The sequence below is a fragment of the Ptychodera flava genome, unplaced genomic scaffold (assembly GCF_041260155.1).
Source record: "Ptychodera flava strain L36383 unplaced genomic scaffold, AS_Pfla_20210202 Scaffold_61__1_contigs__length_779756_pilon, whole genome shotgun sequence".
Lineage (NCBI taxonomy): Eukaryota > Metazoa > Hemichordata > Enteropneusta > Ptychoderidae > Ptychodera > Ptychodera flava.
In genome coordinates, this window is record NW_027248383.1 from 84,380 (window position 1) to 101,282 (window position 16,903).

General features: G+C 36.3%; 1 protein-coding gene across 1 annotated transcript; it reads right to left on the reverse strand.

Annotated features, from left to right (window-relative positions):
• LOC139128625 (cell adhesion molecule CEACAM5-like) lies at window positions 1-16,434 on the reverse strand. The gene is made up of 12 exons (XM_070694365.1): window positions 16,314-16,434; window positions 9,709-10,050; window positions 8,753-9,034; window positions 8,173-8,442; window positions 7,369-7,626; window positions 6,897-7,166; window positions 5,382-5,660; window positions 4,421-4,675; window positions 3,721-3,878; window positions 2,925-2,996; window positions 2,092-2,214; window positions 1-1,577 (listed from the first exon to the last, which is right to left on the reverse strand). Exons 1-12 carry the CDS (start codon window positions 16,375-16,377, stop codon window positions 1,521-1,523), a joined length of 2,430 nt encoding a protein of 809 aa, XP_070550466.1. The 5' UTR covers window positions 16,378-16,434; the 3' UTR covers window positions 1-1,520.
• Between the last annotated feature and the right edge of the window lie 469 nt (window positions 16,435-16,903).

The following is a 16,903-nucleotide window of genomic DNA, read 5'->3' on the forward strand; positions in this document are numbered from 1 at the left end:
GATCGCTAATATCTGATTTATTGAAAGATAATATTTGAAATTGAAACAAAACAATAAGTAGACATGCAGGATTTATTGTTTCAGACACTTCATGGGTAGTTGTTGATATTCCCACCATTGTGTCATTGTACAATATTTAAATCAACGTGAAAAAAATTAATGTGTTATTGAAAACAAGCGTCTGGTTATCTCAATATATCAAAACATATTGAAAAAGGGAGTAAGGCAATGAAAATGCGCCCCTCCTTAATCAAAATTCTAACGTGCGGAGGTATCAGAAAATATGATTGAAGCATTTATTCTAGTTAATATACTGACAGCTCAACTGTGGCAAACTGATCGATAGTACAGCCTGCACTTATGTAGCCAAGCGGGGCTTGTATCCTGACAAGCTGACGTTGGTTCACCGATTAGATATGAAGCCTGCAGCCAGGCAGGAATTGATATATTCTCAACAGATCTACTGTCCTACATTTCGTTCAGTTTGAAGATGTCACCTATATATTCTGCTATGCGGATTTAAATGTTAATCTGAGTATCTTGGAAAGCATAAACGAACCATTTGTAAGAACAACACAGGGGGATTATTAAGGAAATTATTAAATGTTCTGAATAACAAATACTTCGCTACTTTTATTGGCAAGTTTCATCCTTTCAACTTGCAATTAATGCGTATTATATATCCACTTTTCATGACAAACTTAAACGAAATGTTTCAATATTAAGACATAAAACAAAAATTAGGCCAAAAAATAAATTGTGCTGTTCCAATAATTTTTTTTTTCAACCATAGGGTAGGTAGGTCGGCAGGAATTTTTTCCCAAACATTTTTATTTTTAAATATGCATTATTTAGGGGTTCAAGGTGGTCAAAACACTGGCCACAACATTTTCAGAAAAATGTGTCATACATATAAAAGGAAAAAAAAAACACAAAAGACATCCTTGTTCTAGCAAAAACAAAATGCCAAGTAAGGAACGCGCGATTTTGCGGGTTTTTCTTTCTTTCATTTTCTTTACTTCCATGTTTACGTAGTTCGAAAAGTTTATGGTCGGCAGGTTAAAAATAGGGTAGGTCGGGACATCAGAACAGCACAATTATATTTGTTCAGCCTTAACATTTATAAACGGAAACGGATGCGTTTCTACCAAGTTTACTAATTTTACCGTCTACCTATATATCTCATCCAGGGTGCCCCTTTGTTTTTGGTCTTGTAAATGAATATGTCACGTACGGATGTATGACATACTCGATACCGTTGGCTGTTCGAATCTGAACTTGCATCACACGGCAACTTTAGCATTTAATCATAGGTGCCTAGAATAGTTTGGACTGTTGTGGATTTAAGGTAAAAAAAATCCTACTACCTACGAAGCATCATTTTGTAGTCATTACAGGGAATACCCATTAGCAAGTGATGACGATAAAAAGCCCGATAGGTTGAAAACTCGCTCCTCATCTGCATGTCTTATAACACAGGCTGGTACGTCGCCCATCACATTTTTTTTCGACTGAGTCTTCTAAGTGTTTGAGTACGTTGGCATCTTGTCATGTTGAGGCGCCATCGGCATATATGACTGTATGAATAAAAAAGCGGGTTAAAGAGTCAATATCACTGGCAGATCAACCCGTAAAACGTACACTTCCTAATATTGTGCAATATAAGATGGTTATTTAACCGCATTGTCGTAGGTATTTTAGAACTAGTAAACCGCAGCTTGTTGAAATCATTTAGTTGCAGTTATTATGGTATTTTCTTTAAATTTATATTTGTCCCTTTTCAACTTAAGGCAACACATCAATATTTATTCTCCGTTGTTACTGTCTGTAAACTCTACACTGAATATTTTTGTCATTTATCTGTGTTAATACGATGTAGAGAATGACCTGAATGACCCGAGCATTTTCATGGAATCGTATTTAGATTCTGCATAAATCACAAAAATTCCTGCAAATATCGTTTGTGTTTTCAAGCTGCCGGATTCGATGTCAATCTAAACTTGTTCCAGATATCGAATCATACTAGGATCCATCGTCAAACATATCTCAAAGCGTAATGATTTTTTTAGCCGGGTTTAATTCTACACTTACTTCTTCACCTTCATTCGGAACTTGTTTTGATTTGTCGACGGCATCGATGTTCTCTTTCTCCCCACTACCACTGCAGTCTACCTTAGTTACTCCCATTATATCAAATGTGGGCACATCTTTTTCCTGCAACGGGACAGGTAACATTTAAATACTTTCGATGTAATGTACCTTTCGGATGTTATGATATTCCGTAGTTTAATCTAACAGAGGACAAGAGCTACAGCTGTTGGGTGTTTTTCATTGTTATTGTGCAAAAAATATGTAGGACGTATCCTCATTGCCTCTTTATTGCTACAAGTACATAGAACAAGGATACAAATTTCAGTGTATACAACGTTAAATTCATCGTTGAAAACTTACTTTTAATCGAGAATGGAACTCGGCGATATAATATTTATAGTGAACATTTGATATTTGATATAAACATGATTCGTTAAAGAGATGTACTCTACATATTTAAATAGCTATGAGAGTAAAACAAGTGAATGTGAATTATTTTTGGATTTTGAAAGTGACTTGAAAGCGCGCTATAAAAACAACAGAAATAATAAACATTTGAATAACGACTTTAGAAAGAAAACAACAATAGTAACGATCCACCTAAAAATCACTTCAGCAGTAATGTTTGTTAAACATATTTTGCCATCAAATGTTCTGTAATAGTGCATCAGAAGCGAACAGGATATGGAAGTCAACGATAAACACAATTTCTCTTTCTTTGCTTTATTTTTCTGTATCGGATACGCAGATGTTCGAAATCGTCTACTTCGCAGAAATGCGCCCTAACTTTAGAATACACTTTCTGTTGATACCACCAGGCGTTATCTACTTACTGTAATGTCTGCACAGGAACCAATGAACTCATAGTGATTCGATTCAAGAGTGTTTGACCAGTACGCTGGATCCTGTGTGTGCAAAGAAATCCGAAAGCTTAATCAAATTGCACATCTGCATCATTGGTTTCGAATCACTACTGTGCGTACAGAGTGCAGTTCAATGAAGTTTCCGCTCAATTTTCGATGCTGCAGGAAACACACTCAAATTCTAGCATTGAGTTCCTTGGCTTTGCAAATATTGGAGAAGGATTTGTTGATATGTTACAGCGCATTGGGAGGAATAGCAAATAGCAATCGCCAGTAATCACATTTAGTCTAGCTAGCTGATGTACTACCGTATATGCAAATAACAAGATTTCCTCTAAAATATGATTTCGCTCAACTGCATGGGAATGCAACTCACTAGATTTACTGATTTAATCATTTGAGATTTCTAACGAAGCCTGTTGTTCTTCATAACACCAAAGACCTTTAAATAACAACTGGTTGATAAACGCGCGCATTTTTTCATTCTTAATACATGTTGGCATTTAACTAGCAAATTGTCGTTAAATTTATTTAACGAAAAAAATGGGGCAAAATTGAAATTAAAAACTGGTCGTTTCAATTTGACAAAACAGACAAACATTCATCATTACATCATAACATCGCATTGAATTGTAGCATTTTCGTGTGATGAAAATGAAATGTCACACAACGTTTAACGCAGTACTTTCACGCGTAGAAGTGGCCTTCTGTGGATCGTGGTCATTTTACCAAGTCTCACACATATCAAAGAGGAACAACCACTTACTCTGAATGCGTATTCCTCGTACGCATGCTCACTTCCACGCTTGCGACATTTACAGTATGCAAAAAGACCAAGCCCGATTAACACCACCGCAACAACTAATGGGACTCCAATTGTGATGTACAGATTTGGGCTCGAGCTCGAGCTCCCCACTGCGGCTTCTAAAGATAACACATAATAGTATTACCATAGCAAAGCGTGTTGATGAATCATCATTTTGCTTTGTGAAAATGGCAATTGTATGTCATATACACTACTTTATATCATCATAAAAATATGTATTTTTTCTATACTTGTTTTCCGTAACTATCGCCAAAAGACCACCACATGATCCCTGAATGACCTTGGTTTCGATAGTTTGATTTAAAATGCAACAGTTTTCTTCTGAATATGGTGTAAATACAAACACTGTTTAAGTGATAGTTCAGTATTGATTTATATTTAGCCAATGTGAATTATTATCAACGAACAACCAATCAAATTGATGGAATCAGACAAAGACAAAGGCCATCAAGGGTGATCGAAATTAAACTGCGAATTCTTTTGTAGATAATTACACTTAGTACGTACATTTTCTTGTCTCACTGAAACACATGGACTACCAAAATATCGACTGTTACCTCAATATACATCATACCATCAAGTGATTTAATGTAGATTCCATTTCTGATTTTATCATAAGAATGCGTTTGTACCTATTTACCTGCTACTGACATGAAGTATTCATGATCACATTCGTTTACGAATTGGCAGAATCTAATTCTGAATGTGCGTTCACCACGCTGCGATTCTTGTAAGCCGTACTTTAATTTCAAAGGATCGCAACACTTTTCCAATACCGTCCATTCATCCTGGATGAAGGATTCGATTTCGACACAGCTATGTGTACAACTTTTCTTCGTGTATCCAGGCCAAGATATCTCATTTGAAATGGAGTCGTACCTGACCAAAGGTTTTCCTTTAAATAATACATGAAGAGAAATAAAAAAAAAATAATTATCATCTGTCATGACACAAACTTAATGGCTCTCTCTAAGATGAGAAAGGATTAGAGGCAATGCTGATGAATCATTTAAAGTACTATCACGTATTTACTCTCTTTCCAGCGTATTTCAACTCAAGCCATTACGCTTGGAGAGAATTTTTGAAACATTTAATTCCGTTTAATTTGGAGGAAAAATCTCAAAGGCGAAATTTGCATGAAAATGTCATAAAAATATTACGACCAAATCAACAGGAAGCATACCAAGGTCGTTTTTTGCTGAGATAAGTTTCAATTTGGTTGTAAAAAGGTACATTATTTTGCGAAAAAAACACTGTTCGTTACGTGACGTTAATATAAAAATCGCATCTACGGCGTTTTGATTTTTTTGTTTGCTTTTATCGCTATTTCACGGCCCATTCAAGATTGTCTTCCCTTTATAGTAAACATCCCGCTTGAGAACTTCATTTTGCACCCATCAGACGTTCATTTGCGTGGGTAATAACGATAAATTTGCTTAACATTAAAAAAGAAATCGGATTCACCCGATTTAACTTCATTAAGCTCGACGTTTTCGAAAGGAGGTGTCACGCTGTTCTTATACAGGCGTCTGATTTGTATGAATGTGCAGACGACAGGTCGGGTGTTTGTAATATATACAGTCGATATGACTGAAACCTACCACATGTTTCGATTTTAGTGATATTTGAAGCATCACTTCTGCTAAATTCGTTGCTCGCAAAGGCCCTTACGTCGTAAACAGTCGATTCACGGAGACCACTTATGCTAGCTGCGAGCTGTGATTGGCGGTTGTCCTCCCAATTTGACGCAATGGCCCCGCTCTCCTTGAATTCAATGATGTATACGATGTCTTCAGCGCTAATATAGTTTCCTTCGATTCTCACGTAAAACCGGCTGAACGAAATCGTTACAAATGACAAGGCCGGTGCACTCAACTTCTCTGTAAAACCATACAAAAACAAGAGTAATATAAGAAAGATATTTTTTGTTGATTTTGCTGATATCGAATTTTGAAATGCTTAAACGAAAATAGATCTGCGTAAGATGCATCTTATATATCTTTCACTGTTGATTGTAATGAATAATACTTCAATACTTTGTGCACTGCAAACAATATATTCGTTGCCGGTACAAATTACCGTAAATCAGTTGCTTGTCCAGACCATGTGTAATTGAATTATACAGAGTTATACACTACACAGTTTTGAAATTAGTGTGTGATAAAGTCAATAAATGGTATACCCTTATTCGCTTTATCAACTACATCAAACAGCCGCTGTATCCTCCGATAAGTCCAATATCAGTTTTAATTAACCGTGGTGGTAGAGTAATAAAAGTTATGTAAAGGTCCTTTCAGTGATTATCCATCGAAGACTGTATAATCTTCTGACGGACATTTATAATGCAATGTTAACTTTTGGCATCAGTCGACTGATAGCACACGGGAAAAGGGTAACACGACCGATTATACGCGTACTATGGAATTATTACGGTACTTAAGACGCTACCGAAGGATTCAAATTGCTAAGCAACAGTTGCTAAGGGTAATTTCCAAAATCAATCAAAATGCAAATCTTTTATGATTTTCTTTGCATAATAAAGTTTTACGGAACCATGCAGTTCCAAAAGACGCAAGTTTGTTGCGCGATTGGTCAGTGACGTCACACATATACACATTTTCACAACTCTACTTTAAAACGTTTCAGCTCCTACAAATTTGCATCAAATTTTACAAAATTTCAGAATGTAACACATAAGATACCCTGTTTCGAGCCCCCAGCATGGATTAGGTTATCTGTTCAGGTACAAACGATTTTTGAACAGGAGCATGCTTATCTATATTCTCATGTACAACTTCAATAATCCTACCAAAAGTCAGCTGAATTGGTCTATACTTGAGAGAGTTGAAAGATTTTGAGCATTTTTAAAATATCAGGAGTCAAAAATCCATAGAAAACAACGGATTGGTATGATTTTACACGCGCAAAAGTGCGCGTTTGGAACGTTGCCAGCGATAGTAACCAACGCGCGCTTTGAATCCTTCGGTATCGCCTTAAATTAGTCACCCGCTTTAATAGTCAAATCCACAAGTTAAGTAAAACGTCGGTAAGAGACAGGCAAAGAGACAAACAAAACGACCGAGATACAGACAGACAAAATATAAAGACTACTGTACCCTTTTCTCGTAATTCAACTGTCAATTGTTGTGGGCCACGAAACTTATTGGTGCCGTACACTTCATAAATACCAAAGTCCTTTTCGGTGACCGCATCGATGTGCAAGCTGCAGCTAGTCGACGTGACATTCGTACTTGGAAATTCAGAACCATTCTTCGACCACTTACTGAATTCTACTCTGGTTGGATAAGATTCTACATCGATTTTCAAGGTGACAGAGTCACCGATATTTGCTGTATATTGAGTCGTGCTGACTTGTATCGGCGGATCTGTGGATGAAGCCGTAAGAGTGAAAATACACACCATTTTTTTTTACCAATTTTATGAACGTATGTTTGTTTGTGCATGCATAATATAAGCCTTAAAGCATGTTTAAGCGTTTGTCGCATAATGTACTGATAAAAAGGTGTGTAATTTACCCTGACATGGAAGAATGAGATAGGAGTAGCTGTTATTCATAACAATACTCACATTTAACATTTACCAACACTGTTTTACTATCTCTTCCAAGGTGTCCATTGTCCAACATATTAACAGCTGTGCAAGTATAGCTACCAGCTTGTCCTCGACCGAGTTGTGTGAATACCAACATATTCCCGTCATTCTCCGTTGCATTCGGCAGAATCCATTGGACACGCGCCTCAGGGTTCGCATCAACATTACATTCAAGCCGCAGAGATTCTCCTTGAGCAATATTAACTGTATTCATTGCTCGTATTTCCGGAGGATCTGTTCATATAAGAAGTGAACGAACTGTCACTCATCATTTGTCTTACTTTAAATATACGTATGTGCACGATAAGAATTGTAATTACTTGAAATGACATTTCCATCAGCTTCCTATACTTATGTACATCGAGTGAAATGCATAACTGAACTAACTTGTAGTCGTTTCCGACACTCCTAAAGAGCAAATAAGCCTCGCCAGTCTGAATGCAAAACGGCTCAATAGTTCTCGGTTCTATTATCTTACTGTTCGGAATAATAAGGTAGTCTTTGATCTATGGATTGTATTTACAGGAAGTTTACATTAAAACAGTGAGTGCATTCGTATTCAGATTTGAGTAATTGTATACATTAGAGAAACGTTTTGAGTATTTGCTTAAAAGTATTTATAAAAGGGTATTGCTGACGAGAGCAATTATTACTTTAGATGCTTTTGAGATGGTGATGATGATGATATTGATGATATCAACATTGTTAATATAAAACAACAACAACAACAACAATAATAATAATAATAATAATAATAATAATAATAATAATAATAATCACATTGAATGATAAGTTCTGTTGTTGATACTGCTCGTCCTTGCCTGCCGTCATACAGCTCATTAGTAGCTTCACATCGATATGTGCCAGCTCGCTGTCTCTTTGTTTGCTCTATACTCAAGATTGGTCCTGGTGAAACTGAATTCCCACGTGAATCAAACCATTCGTATGATGGTTCCGGGTTACTCTCACTTCTGCATGTTGCTTCAAACTTGTCGTTTTCCGTGATTATTCCGTCATTGGTTGACGAAATGAAAATCGCTTCTGGAGGATCTGTCGACAAATGTATGGATGTCATTTTAAAATTGCTATGAAAATTACACGAGATTTAGGACATTTGAGTGCACGAAGAAAGAGTTGTTAAGATAAGTCATCAATTACCAGTGATGACAGTTATGTATTGAAAGCACACGTCTGCTGTCGCCTTGCGGCAACAAGAAATAAGTGAACACAGGTTATTGAAAGTCAAATGCCACTTCAAATTTATGCCATGTACACATGAAAAGGATTTCTCTGATTTACCATGATGTCCCTCTTACAGTTTAATTATGCAGTATGATGTAATTATATTCCGAGTACCTACATTGAACATTAAAAGACATGTTATATTTGCATGTCTGTGTATTTAGATCAGCGTCGTCATTGTATCTGCAGTCGAACACATCACCAATGGCTGACTTCGTTATCTGGGTGTTGAAAATTAGAGGAGCTTGGCCAGAAACGTTCGAATTTCGTCCATTGACAGTCCACTTTACATCACCCGGTAGGACCTCTGTATTTGAATAACATGTCAATGTAATGTTGTCGCCACTGACAACTGTATTCTCCGGACCAATGTTGTCAGCTGAGCATGTCATGGTCTCGTCTGCAAAACAAATTCAAACGGATTTGTGTTTAGGTGTCTTACTGCAATGAGGCTCTGACGTCAACATTTCAAGGGCCATATGTATCTTTACATTGCGGAAATACATTTTGATCATGTTACTGAAAGACAATGCAAGTACATATCATTTAGGCATACAGTATATCGAGAAGCTTCAAAGGTGATATTTTTCATGTTTATAATCTTCCAAAAGAGCACCTTGACAATAGTTTTCAATACAGTTTGAAACAAATAAGAATGCTATGCGGATTTTTTAAAGTCAAGGACATTGTTGTAAAAATATTTAACTATTAGCAAAACCATAAACAACTAAGACATGTAGTGTTACCATTTCCATAGGTCCTGTAATACAAATAGAAACTCCTTGACACTCACAAGAATCGCTTTGGTTAGCTTACATATGGTCAAAAGAGTTGTATTGTCTTCCAGTTTTATTCAATGTGTTGTTGCTTTGGCTACCGTCTTAATTCACTTTTGTACGAGTTTACAAGTTTCGTTTAACTTATGAAAATTTGACACGATTCACGCTGAGGAAAATGAATTTTCAATCAACCGTTAACTTTGTCACAAAAACATGCGCTTTAACATCTATTATCTAAACTTCCTTTTTACGACCTGCATCGCATTGTTACCTGAAAGAGGATATATGCACCCACCTACAATTGTCAGTGTAGCTGAGTACGTTGACTTAGGTTCTCCACCTATGGCTTCACACATCCACTGCCCGGCGTCAACATTTGCATCAACGTTACGTATGATTAAATCGTATTCTCCGTTCAAGTGGTTACCGCTGATCTCACAATTGCTACAGCTTTCTCTGTCCAAGTAAATGCCAGCTGACACCAATCTCTCCTGTCCTTGATGGTTTATGTGTCTCCATCGCGGCCAGTTTTGTAGCTCTCTTTCCAGCCTGCATGCAAATCTCACCGTGGCACCGCTTGGTACAATCTTATCCGTAGCGGTCTTTCTCCACTTTACTGGGAGCACAGGGATATTGCCTGAAAGTCAAGCTTAGGAGGTTAAAAAAGTTCCAATTTATTTGAATTCCAAGATGTATAGGTAGAATCATCTATCATCTTGTTATAACATGCAATGATATTAAAACTACTTATGTTAGAATTGTCAACAGCTATCATTTAAATAACATTTAAACATTTAAAACCATGGCATCGCGAGTAGGCTTTACCACATGTTTGCTTTTTCTCCGGGACTGTCATATTGATTAAAACTTGAATTCTCTAGGGCATTGTCTGCCCATTCTAGCGAAGTCCGCTTGCAGTACAGGACAGTGGGACAAATACAATTTATCTTATCAAACATTTACTCTCAGAAGGAATTGTTGGTCAAATCTATCAAAAGTGTTAGGTGCCCTGGTGCTGATAGTTGCAATATCACCAATTATCAATAAAACAGATGTACTGCAAAAAGAGACTCGATGAGCTTACATTTGTAAAATATACTGGAATTGAGTCAAATAATTCTAAATTCGTTCCAATCGCACTAATCTTAATCAAGTCTATTTAACAGTTGACGTCAAATCATGTCAAGGATGCTGATGTTTTAGTCGACTATTTTACAATTAATGAAGTATTAGTACGTGCGTAACATGATTTGACAAAGACTATGTAATGTACATAATGTAGATTCACAAGAGCAAGTTCACCGATCTGCTAATTTTTCGAAACGAAATGCAAATATTTTTTTTTCATGCCTTTTCTTTCTTTAAATATAACCCAAAATTAAATTACGTCAAACAATTTGCGAGGGTTCACAAATGATTCTTGTGTGCGTGTTGTCTAAACTTATCAATTACCCGCAGACTCCACAGCTGCTAGCTGGACCTCAACACTGAACGTAAAACAAACCCGGCTTAACTTCTAGAAGTGCTGAAACTAGCAATTTTTGCTATATGAGGTCAGTCATCGAAAGTTTGACTAAACTAAAAGTAAAATCTCCGAAATAATTATGTGTGCGCTGGTATTGCGCAAGTCGAGTGACTCCACTGTAGACTAGTCGATACTCTGTCTCTCGGAACACGCTGTCGATGACAGCCTGCACTGTTCTACGCTACGGCGTGATTATTATTAGTTTGATAAAATCGGTACAAACACATATAAATAAAGTTTGAAAAAATAACACGAGTCAATCTCTCCCGTCGTAACGAAGGGCGACAAGTTTGCAGTGCGGCGCAAAAGCTAAGAAAATACGACAGACATTTTATGTTGTCAAGAGTTACATGTGTTCGTCTCATCTTGAGGTAGGAAAACTAGCAAGTGACGTCCCGTTCGCACAGTGTCGCGCTAACATGAACTTGACAATCACTTTTCACAAAGAACATGCATAAATTGCCGATCGCGAGACAGGAAGTAGAAAACTTGAGTCAAGAACAAGTGAATGCCCGACGCGATCGCGCGACGACAGCACATAAGTCTCGATCGGATAGACTTTTTTACGCAAGTTTCGACGTCTTCGTCTTGACTGTGAACTCGGTAACCAGATTGTAACCGTTTGAGACAACAGTATACAGTTAATCTACTAGTTAAACGTTCCAAAAAATGGATCAAATCGCTAAGGGACTGGACATAAATTACAGGGGGGGGGGGGGTGGGCCGGTGTTTTTCGAAAAACCGCTGCGTAAAAAATAGTGACCCTTCAAAAGTTCATGCACAAAAATTAGTGACCCTCCCCCTTATCCGTGCATGAAAATAAGTGACCCTCCCCTGTTACTCAATACCCCCAAAAAAAACCCCGCAATGTGTTAAAGACCCCCTTCTGACTTGCTATACTTTTTAAGTCGCCCTCCCGAAAGGAAGGCAAAATGTGGCCGATATAACGCGTTGTCCAAAAAATATCAAATCATATGTGTGTTATTCATGTAAATGTACTTTGCTTGAAGTGGCAGGTAAAAGTGCATGCCTGTACAAAAAATGTAATTTTTAGATTTTATCGATAATGTTGATTCACTATACATGTAGTCGACTATAAGAAAACTACGAACGTGTATTTTCCAGTATAAAACTAGCTATATCTGTTCATATACAGATGTTTAATAACTGATATAGATATACTTGATTAGCATGGGTTGTTTACAAGTGCACATGTGAACAAGATATTTGATTTTGGAATTTCTGTCAAAATGTTGATTCACTATACATGGGAGTCTATGACAAAACTATACATGGGAGTCTATGACAAAACTGTCAAAAATTTTCAGAATTAAAAATTTGCACTATTTGTGCATATATGGACCCTGAATAATTGACATAATTGTGCTTGATTAGAAGAGGGTGGTAAAATGTGCATCTGTGTACAATAACTTTGTTTTTGGAATTTCGCATAAAATGTTGATCCACTATACATGGGAGTCTATGACAAAACTGTAAAAAAAAAATTTTCAGAATTAAAAATATGCACTATTTGTGTATATATGACCCTGAATAATTGACATAATTTGCTTGATTAGAAGAGGGTGGTAACACATGCATCTGTGTACAATAACTTTGTTTTTGGAATTTCGCATGAAATGTGGATCCATTATACATTGTAGTCTATGAAGAAACTATGAATAATTTTTTTAAATACAAAACTTGGCAAATCTGTGTATTTATGTATGCTTGATTATTGATATTTATGTTCTTGATTAGACTAGAGTGGTTACAAGTCCATGTGTGTGCAAGAAATTTGATTTTGGAATTTCACCGAAATGTTGATTCACTATACATGGCAGTCTATGGTGAAACCCTATGAATAATTTTTTTCCAATACAAAAATAGGTAAATCTGTGCATCTATGTACACTCAATTATTGGTACTAATGTTCATGATTAGACTAGAGTGGTTTCAAGTCAATGGTTGTGCAAGAAATTTGATTTTGGCATATCACTTAAATGTCGATTACTATACATGGCAGTCTATGATGAAACTATGAATAAGTTTTTCCAATACAAAAATAGGAAAATCTGTGCATTTATGTACACTTGATTATTGGTATTAATGTTCATGATTAGACTAGAGTAGTTTCAAGACAATGGGTGTGCAAGAAATTTGATTTTGGAATTTCACTGAAATGTCCATTCACTATACATGGCAGTCTATGATGAAACTATGAATATTTTTTTCCAATACAAAACTTGGTAAACCTGTGCATTTATGTACACCTAATTATTAGTATTAATATTCATGATTAGACTAGAGTGGTTTCAAGTCAATGGTTGTGCAAGAAATTTGATTTGGCATATCACTTAAATGTCGATTTACTATACATGGCAGTCTATGATAAACTATGAATAATTTTTTTCCAATACAAAAATAGGAAAATCTGTGCATTTATGTACACTTGATTATTGGTATTAATGTTCATGATTAGACTAGAGTAGTTTCAAGTCAATGGGTGTGCAAGAAATTGATTTTGGCATATCACATAAATGTCGATTACTATACATGGCAGTCTATGATGAAACTATGAATAATTTTTTTCCAATACAAAAATAGGTAAATCTGTGCATTTATGTACACTTAATTATTGGTATTAATGTTCATGATTAGACTAGAGTGGTTTCAAGTCAATGGTTGTGCAAGAAATTTGATTTTGGCATATCACTTAAATGTCGATTTACTATACATGGCAGTCTATGATGAAACTATGAATAATTTTTTTCCAATACAAAAATAGGAAAATCTGTGCATTTATGTACACTTGATTATTGGTATTAATGTTCATGATTAGACTAGAGTAGTTTCAAGTCAATGGGTGTGCAAGAAATTTGATTTTGGAATTTCACTGAAATGTCCATTCACTATACATGGCAGTCTATGATGAAACTATGAATAATTTTTTTCCAATACAAAACTTGGTAAACCTGTGCATTTATGTACACCTAATTATTAGTATTAATATTCATGATTAGACTAGAGTGGTTTCAAGTCAATGGTTGTGCAAGAAATTTGATTTTGGAATTTCACCAAAATGTTGATTCACTATACATTGTAGGCTATGAGGAAACCACAAATAACTCATAGGTTATCTGATCCTAAATTGTTATTCAAAAGTTGTTCGACCTGAAGCTTCCAGTTGTTATTGATGACACTATGCACTATTCTGAACAGTTTGTATTCTGTCAATGTCCTCAAAAAATTTAAAAATGTACATACAGCGACATGAACGTTTGACACCGACCTATACCCAATGTATTGTCAATGGGAGAATGATGTCAAATAGTAATCTCCCACAATTGTTATTGAAAGAGTCATTATAGGGGACAGTTATGCACAATAGTGTTGAATAAGTAGAAATCATGACAACTAAATCAATGTGGCTGCTTGGATCATCAATACATTGTTTATTATACCTGAAATTTGCGCCGAAGGCGCGCCGAAAATGGTAATGGCAGAAAATGAAAGTGCCAGGAGGTATTTTTTCTTTTTTCAGTATTCCATAACGTGCACATGCAATTTCAGCTTTGATGCATGAAAAAAGGTGACCCTCCCCCATAGGCTTGCACAAAATTTATGACCCTTCAAAAATGCTTGCGCGAAAAATGGCGACCCACCCCCAAAAAACACCGGCCCACCCCCCCCCCTGGAATTTATGTCCAGTCCTAAGTACCCCTCTGTGTTTGTTGTGTAAATACCCCCACTGCTGGCATAAGCATTTGCCAGTTTCAGTGTATAATTTCTTTCTTATTTTCACACGATCTGCAATCCTAAACATATTCAAAATTCCCAAACTGACTCTAAATATATCAACTTATCCCTGTGTAAGAAAATTCGCAGTAAATAGTGCGAGAGTCGGACTTCTTGGTCACAATGTGTGACGCATAGGTCGTTCACACAAATCGTCGATTTTCTCTGTTCCGTTTTGGCAGTGCGTACATTATTCAAATAAGTATAAGTCGGCGGCGCCTGGACAGACTAGCCTGATTTTTCACCTGTGGACAGTGATGAATATATCTGAAAGACCGTGTCTCAGATTTCCGATAAAGGGCCTGGAAGTGAAGATATCCTGACAAACGTGAACAAAGGCCGATAATTTATGCAAAAAACGTCAAGTTGACACTTTGAATGTGCATTGTGCGAATTTCAAAAATCCGGGACACGGTTTTTTGCCCAGTATACCCAGCCGTCGATTGCCGTAAACAGATCACCAAGGCCGATTGAAGATTTGTACTTACACTTTTTTGAGTAAAAAAAAATAAAAAAACACGTGTTTTGAGTAAAACAGCCGTATACGCACTGTTTTTAAAAAACTAACAAATTTTCTGAACTCTTCGGTGACCGAGCAGATAAAAAAAGTACCACATGTCGGGTGTGTGACCACGTCTTCTTTGTGAAAATGAGGATTGAAATAAGTGACAATGAACCCGAGTCGCTACCTTAAATCAAAGTTTCTTGTCTATTAGTGCATACTAGAGTATGATGACACTCATTACCTTCGATAAGTCGATAAATTATATTTTGATTGATAGAGAATATCCTTTATGTGTCAACATTGATGTCGCTATAGATAATCAATTTTATTAAAATTGTGTGTAAGTCTGTCGGATATCATAATGTTTCCGCCTACAAATTTGATAAATTTAACTGGATGCCATGAATGGAACAGTAGAGCGACATTACACTTTAGTTTGAAATGTTGATAATGATTACAATAAAATGAAAAATTCACAACGGTCAAAAAATCTGTAAACAGGAAGAGCTTTAGTATATTTATAAAATAACATTTCAAATTCCTTAAGCTTAATTTTCATCAAGTGTAGAAGGAGAAATAATATAAATAATTATAATAGGTAAATCTGTCGATTTGATTCCCCAACATCCTCACTTTCAATCTCTGAGTCTATAGTGTGACAGTAGAAATCTCTGGACGTAAATGTGACTATTGGAATCAAAAGGCACTTGCATTTTTATTCCATAAGAAGGCATTATATATCTCCATCACGTATTTCTATTCAGGTTTGAAACCGGCCAAACAGCCAAATCAACCGTAAGACAAGACAAAAGACAATGATGGAGATTAGCAGAAAGGTAGAATAAGACAGGGTGGGGATTTAGCCGACCGGTTTTGACTGATGTTTTCGCTGTGTGAATGGGTGCTGTCCTTTATGAGTTTGAATCCGATAAAACTTTGTAATTTTTGAGTTCTCAGGTGTAGTGATTAGAATTTCATACATCGTAAAACGTGTATTTGGGATTTCCCCTGGTTGTTCCCCTTAGAACGATTCCCCAGAATGCAATGCTGACTGAAAGATAATGTGACAGCTTACCTTCAGTCGGGAAGACGAACAAAGTGAACAGTTGTAAAGTGACGATGACTTTATGATACTCCATCTTGGCTTGTCATGGTGAAAGTGACTGGTGGAAGTAAACAAGTCACCAAGAGGAAGTGACAACGACTATTCTACATGGCTGGTAAACACGCCTATCACAATGTCACAAGTTCTAACGAAATCACCAGCGTATATTTCATGATTGAAACTTTCACTCACTATTTTCATCATGTTTGCATGTATTCATTTTCTTTATTTTTGTCAAGCCTCTTCCGTTGATATGATTCACTGCTAACCGGAACTAATCGATCTTGGATGTCCTTTGAGGCCAAGATAATTTTTAAGGCGCTCTCTTTCTTTGTCATGGTGAAAAGACTGACATAAACAGGCCATTGACGATTAAGAGAAGAACTGAGCTTTTTGTGGGGGTGGTTGGCAAGGATAACCATTCCCGTATTCTGTGAAATACTTTGCCATTTTACGAACAGACGAGTTATTTGCCTCTGTATGGCTACAGATTATCAATTCTCTCTCCTTCACATACATAAACAAGTTCACAGTCGTTTGTTAGACTCGGTTAAAAATTT

Coding starts and splice junctions, on each gene's coding strand:
- LOC139128625 (XM_070694365.1), bottom strand. CDS start 16,377: ATGGAGTATCATAAAGTCATCGTCACTTTACAACTGTTCACTTTGTTC. Junction 3,879..4,420: donor ATACTTCATGTCAGTAGCAG/GTAAATAGGTAC, acceptor TGTTATCTTTAG/AAGCCGCAGTGGGGAGCTCG. Junction 1,578..2,091: donor TTCCGAATGAAGGTGAAGAA/GTAAGTGTAGAA, acceptor TTATTCATACAG/TCATATATGCCGATGGCGCC.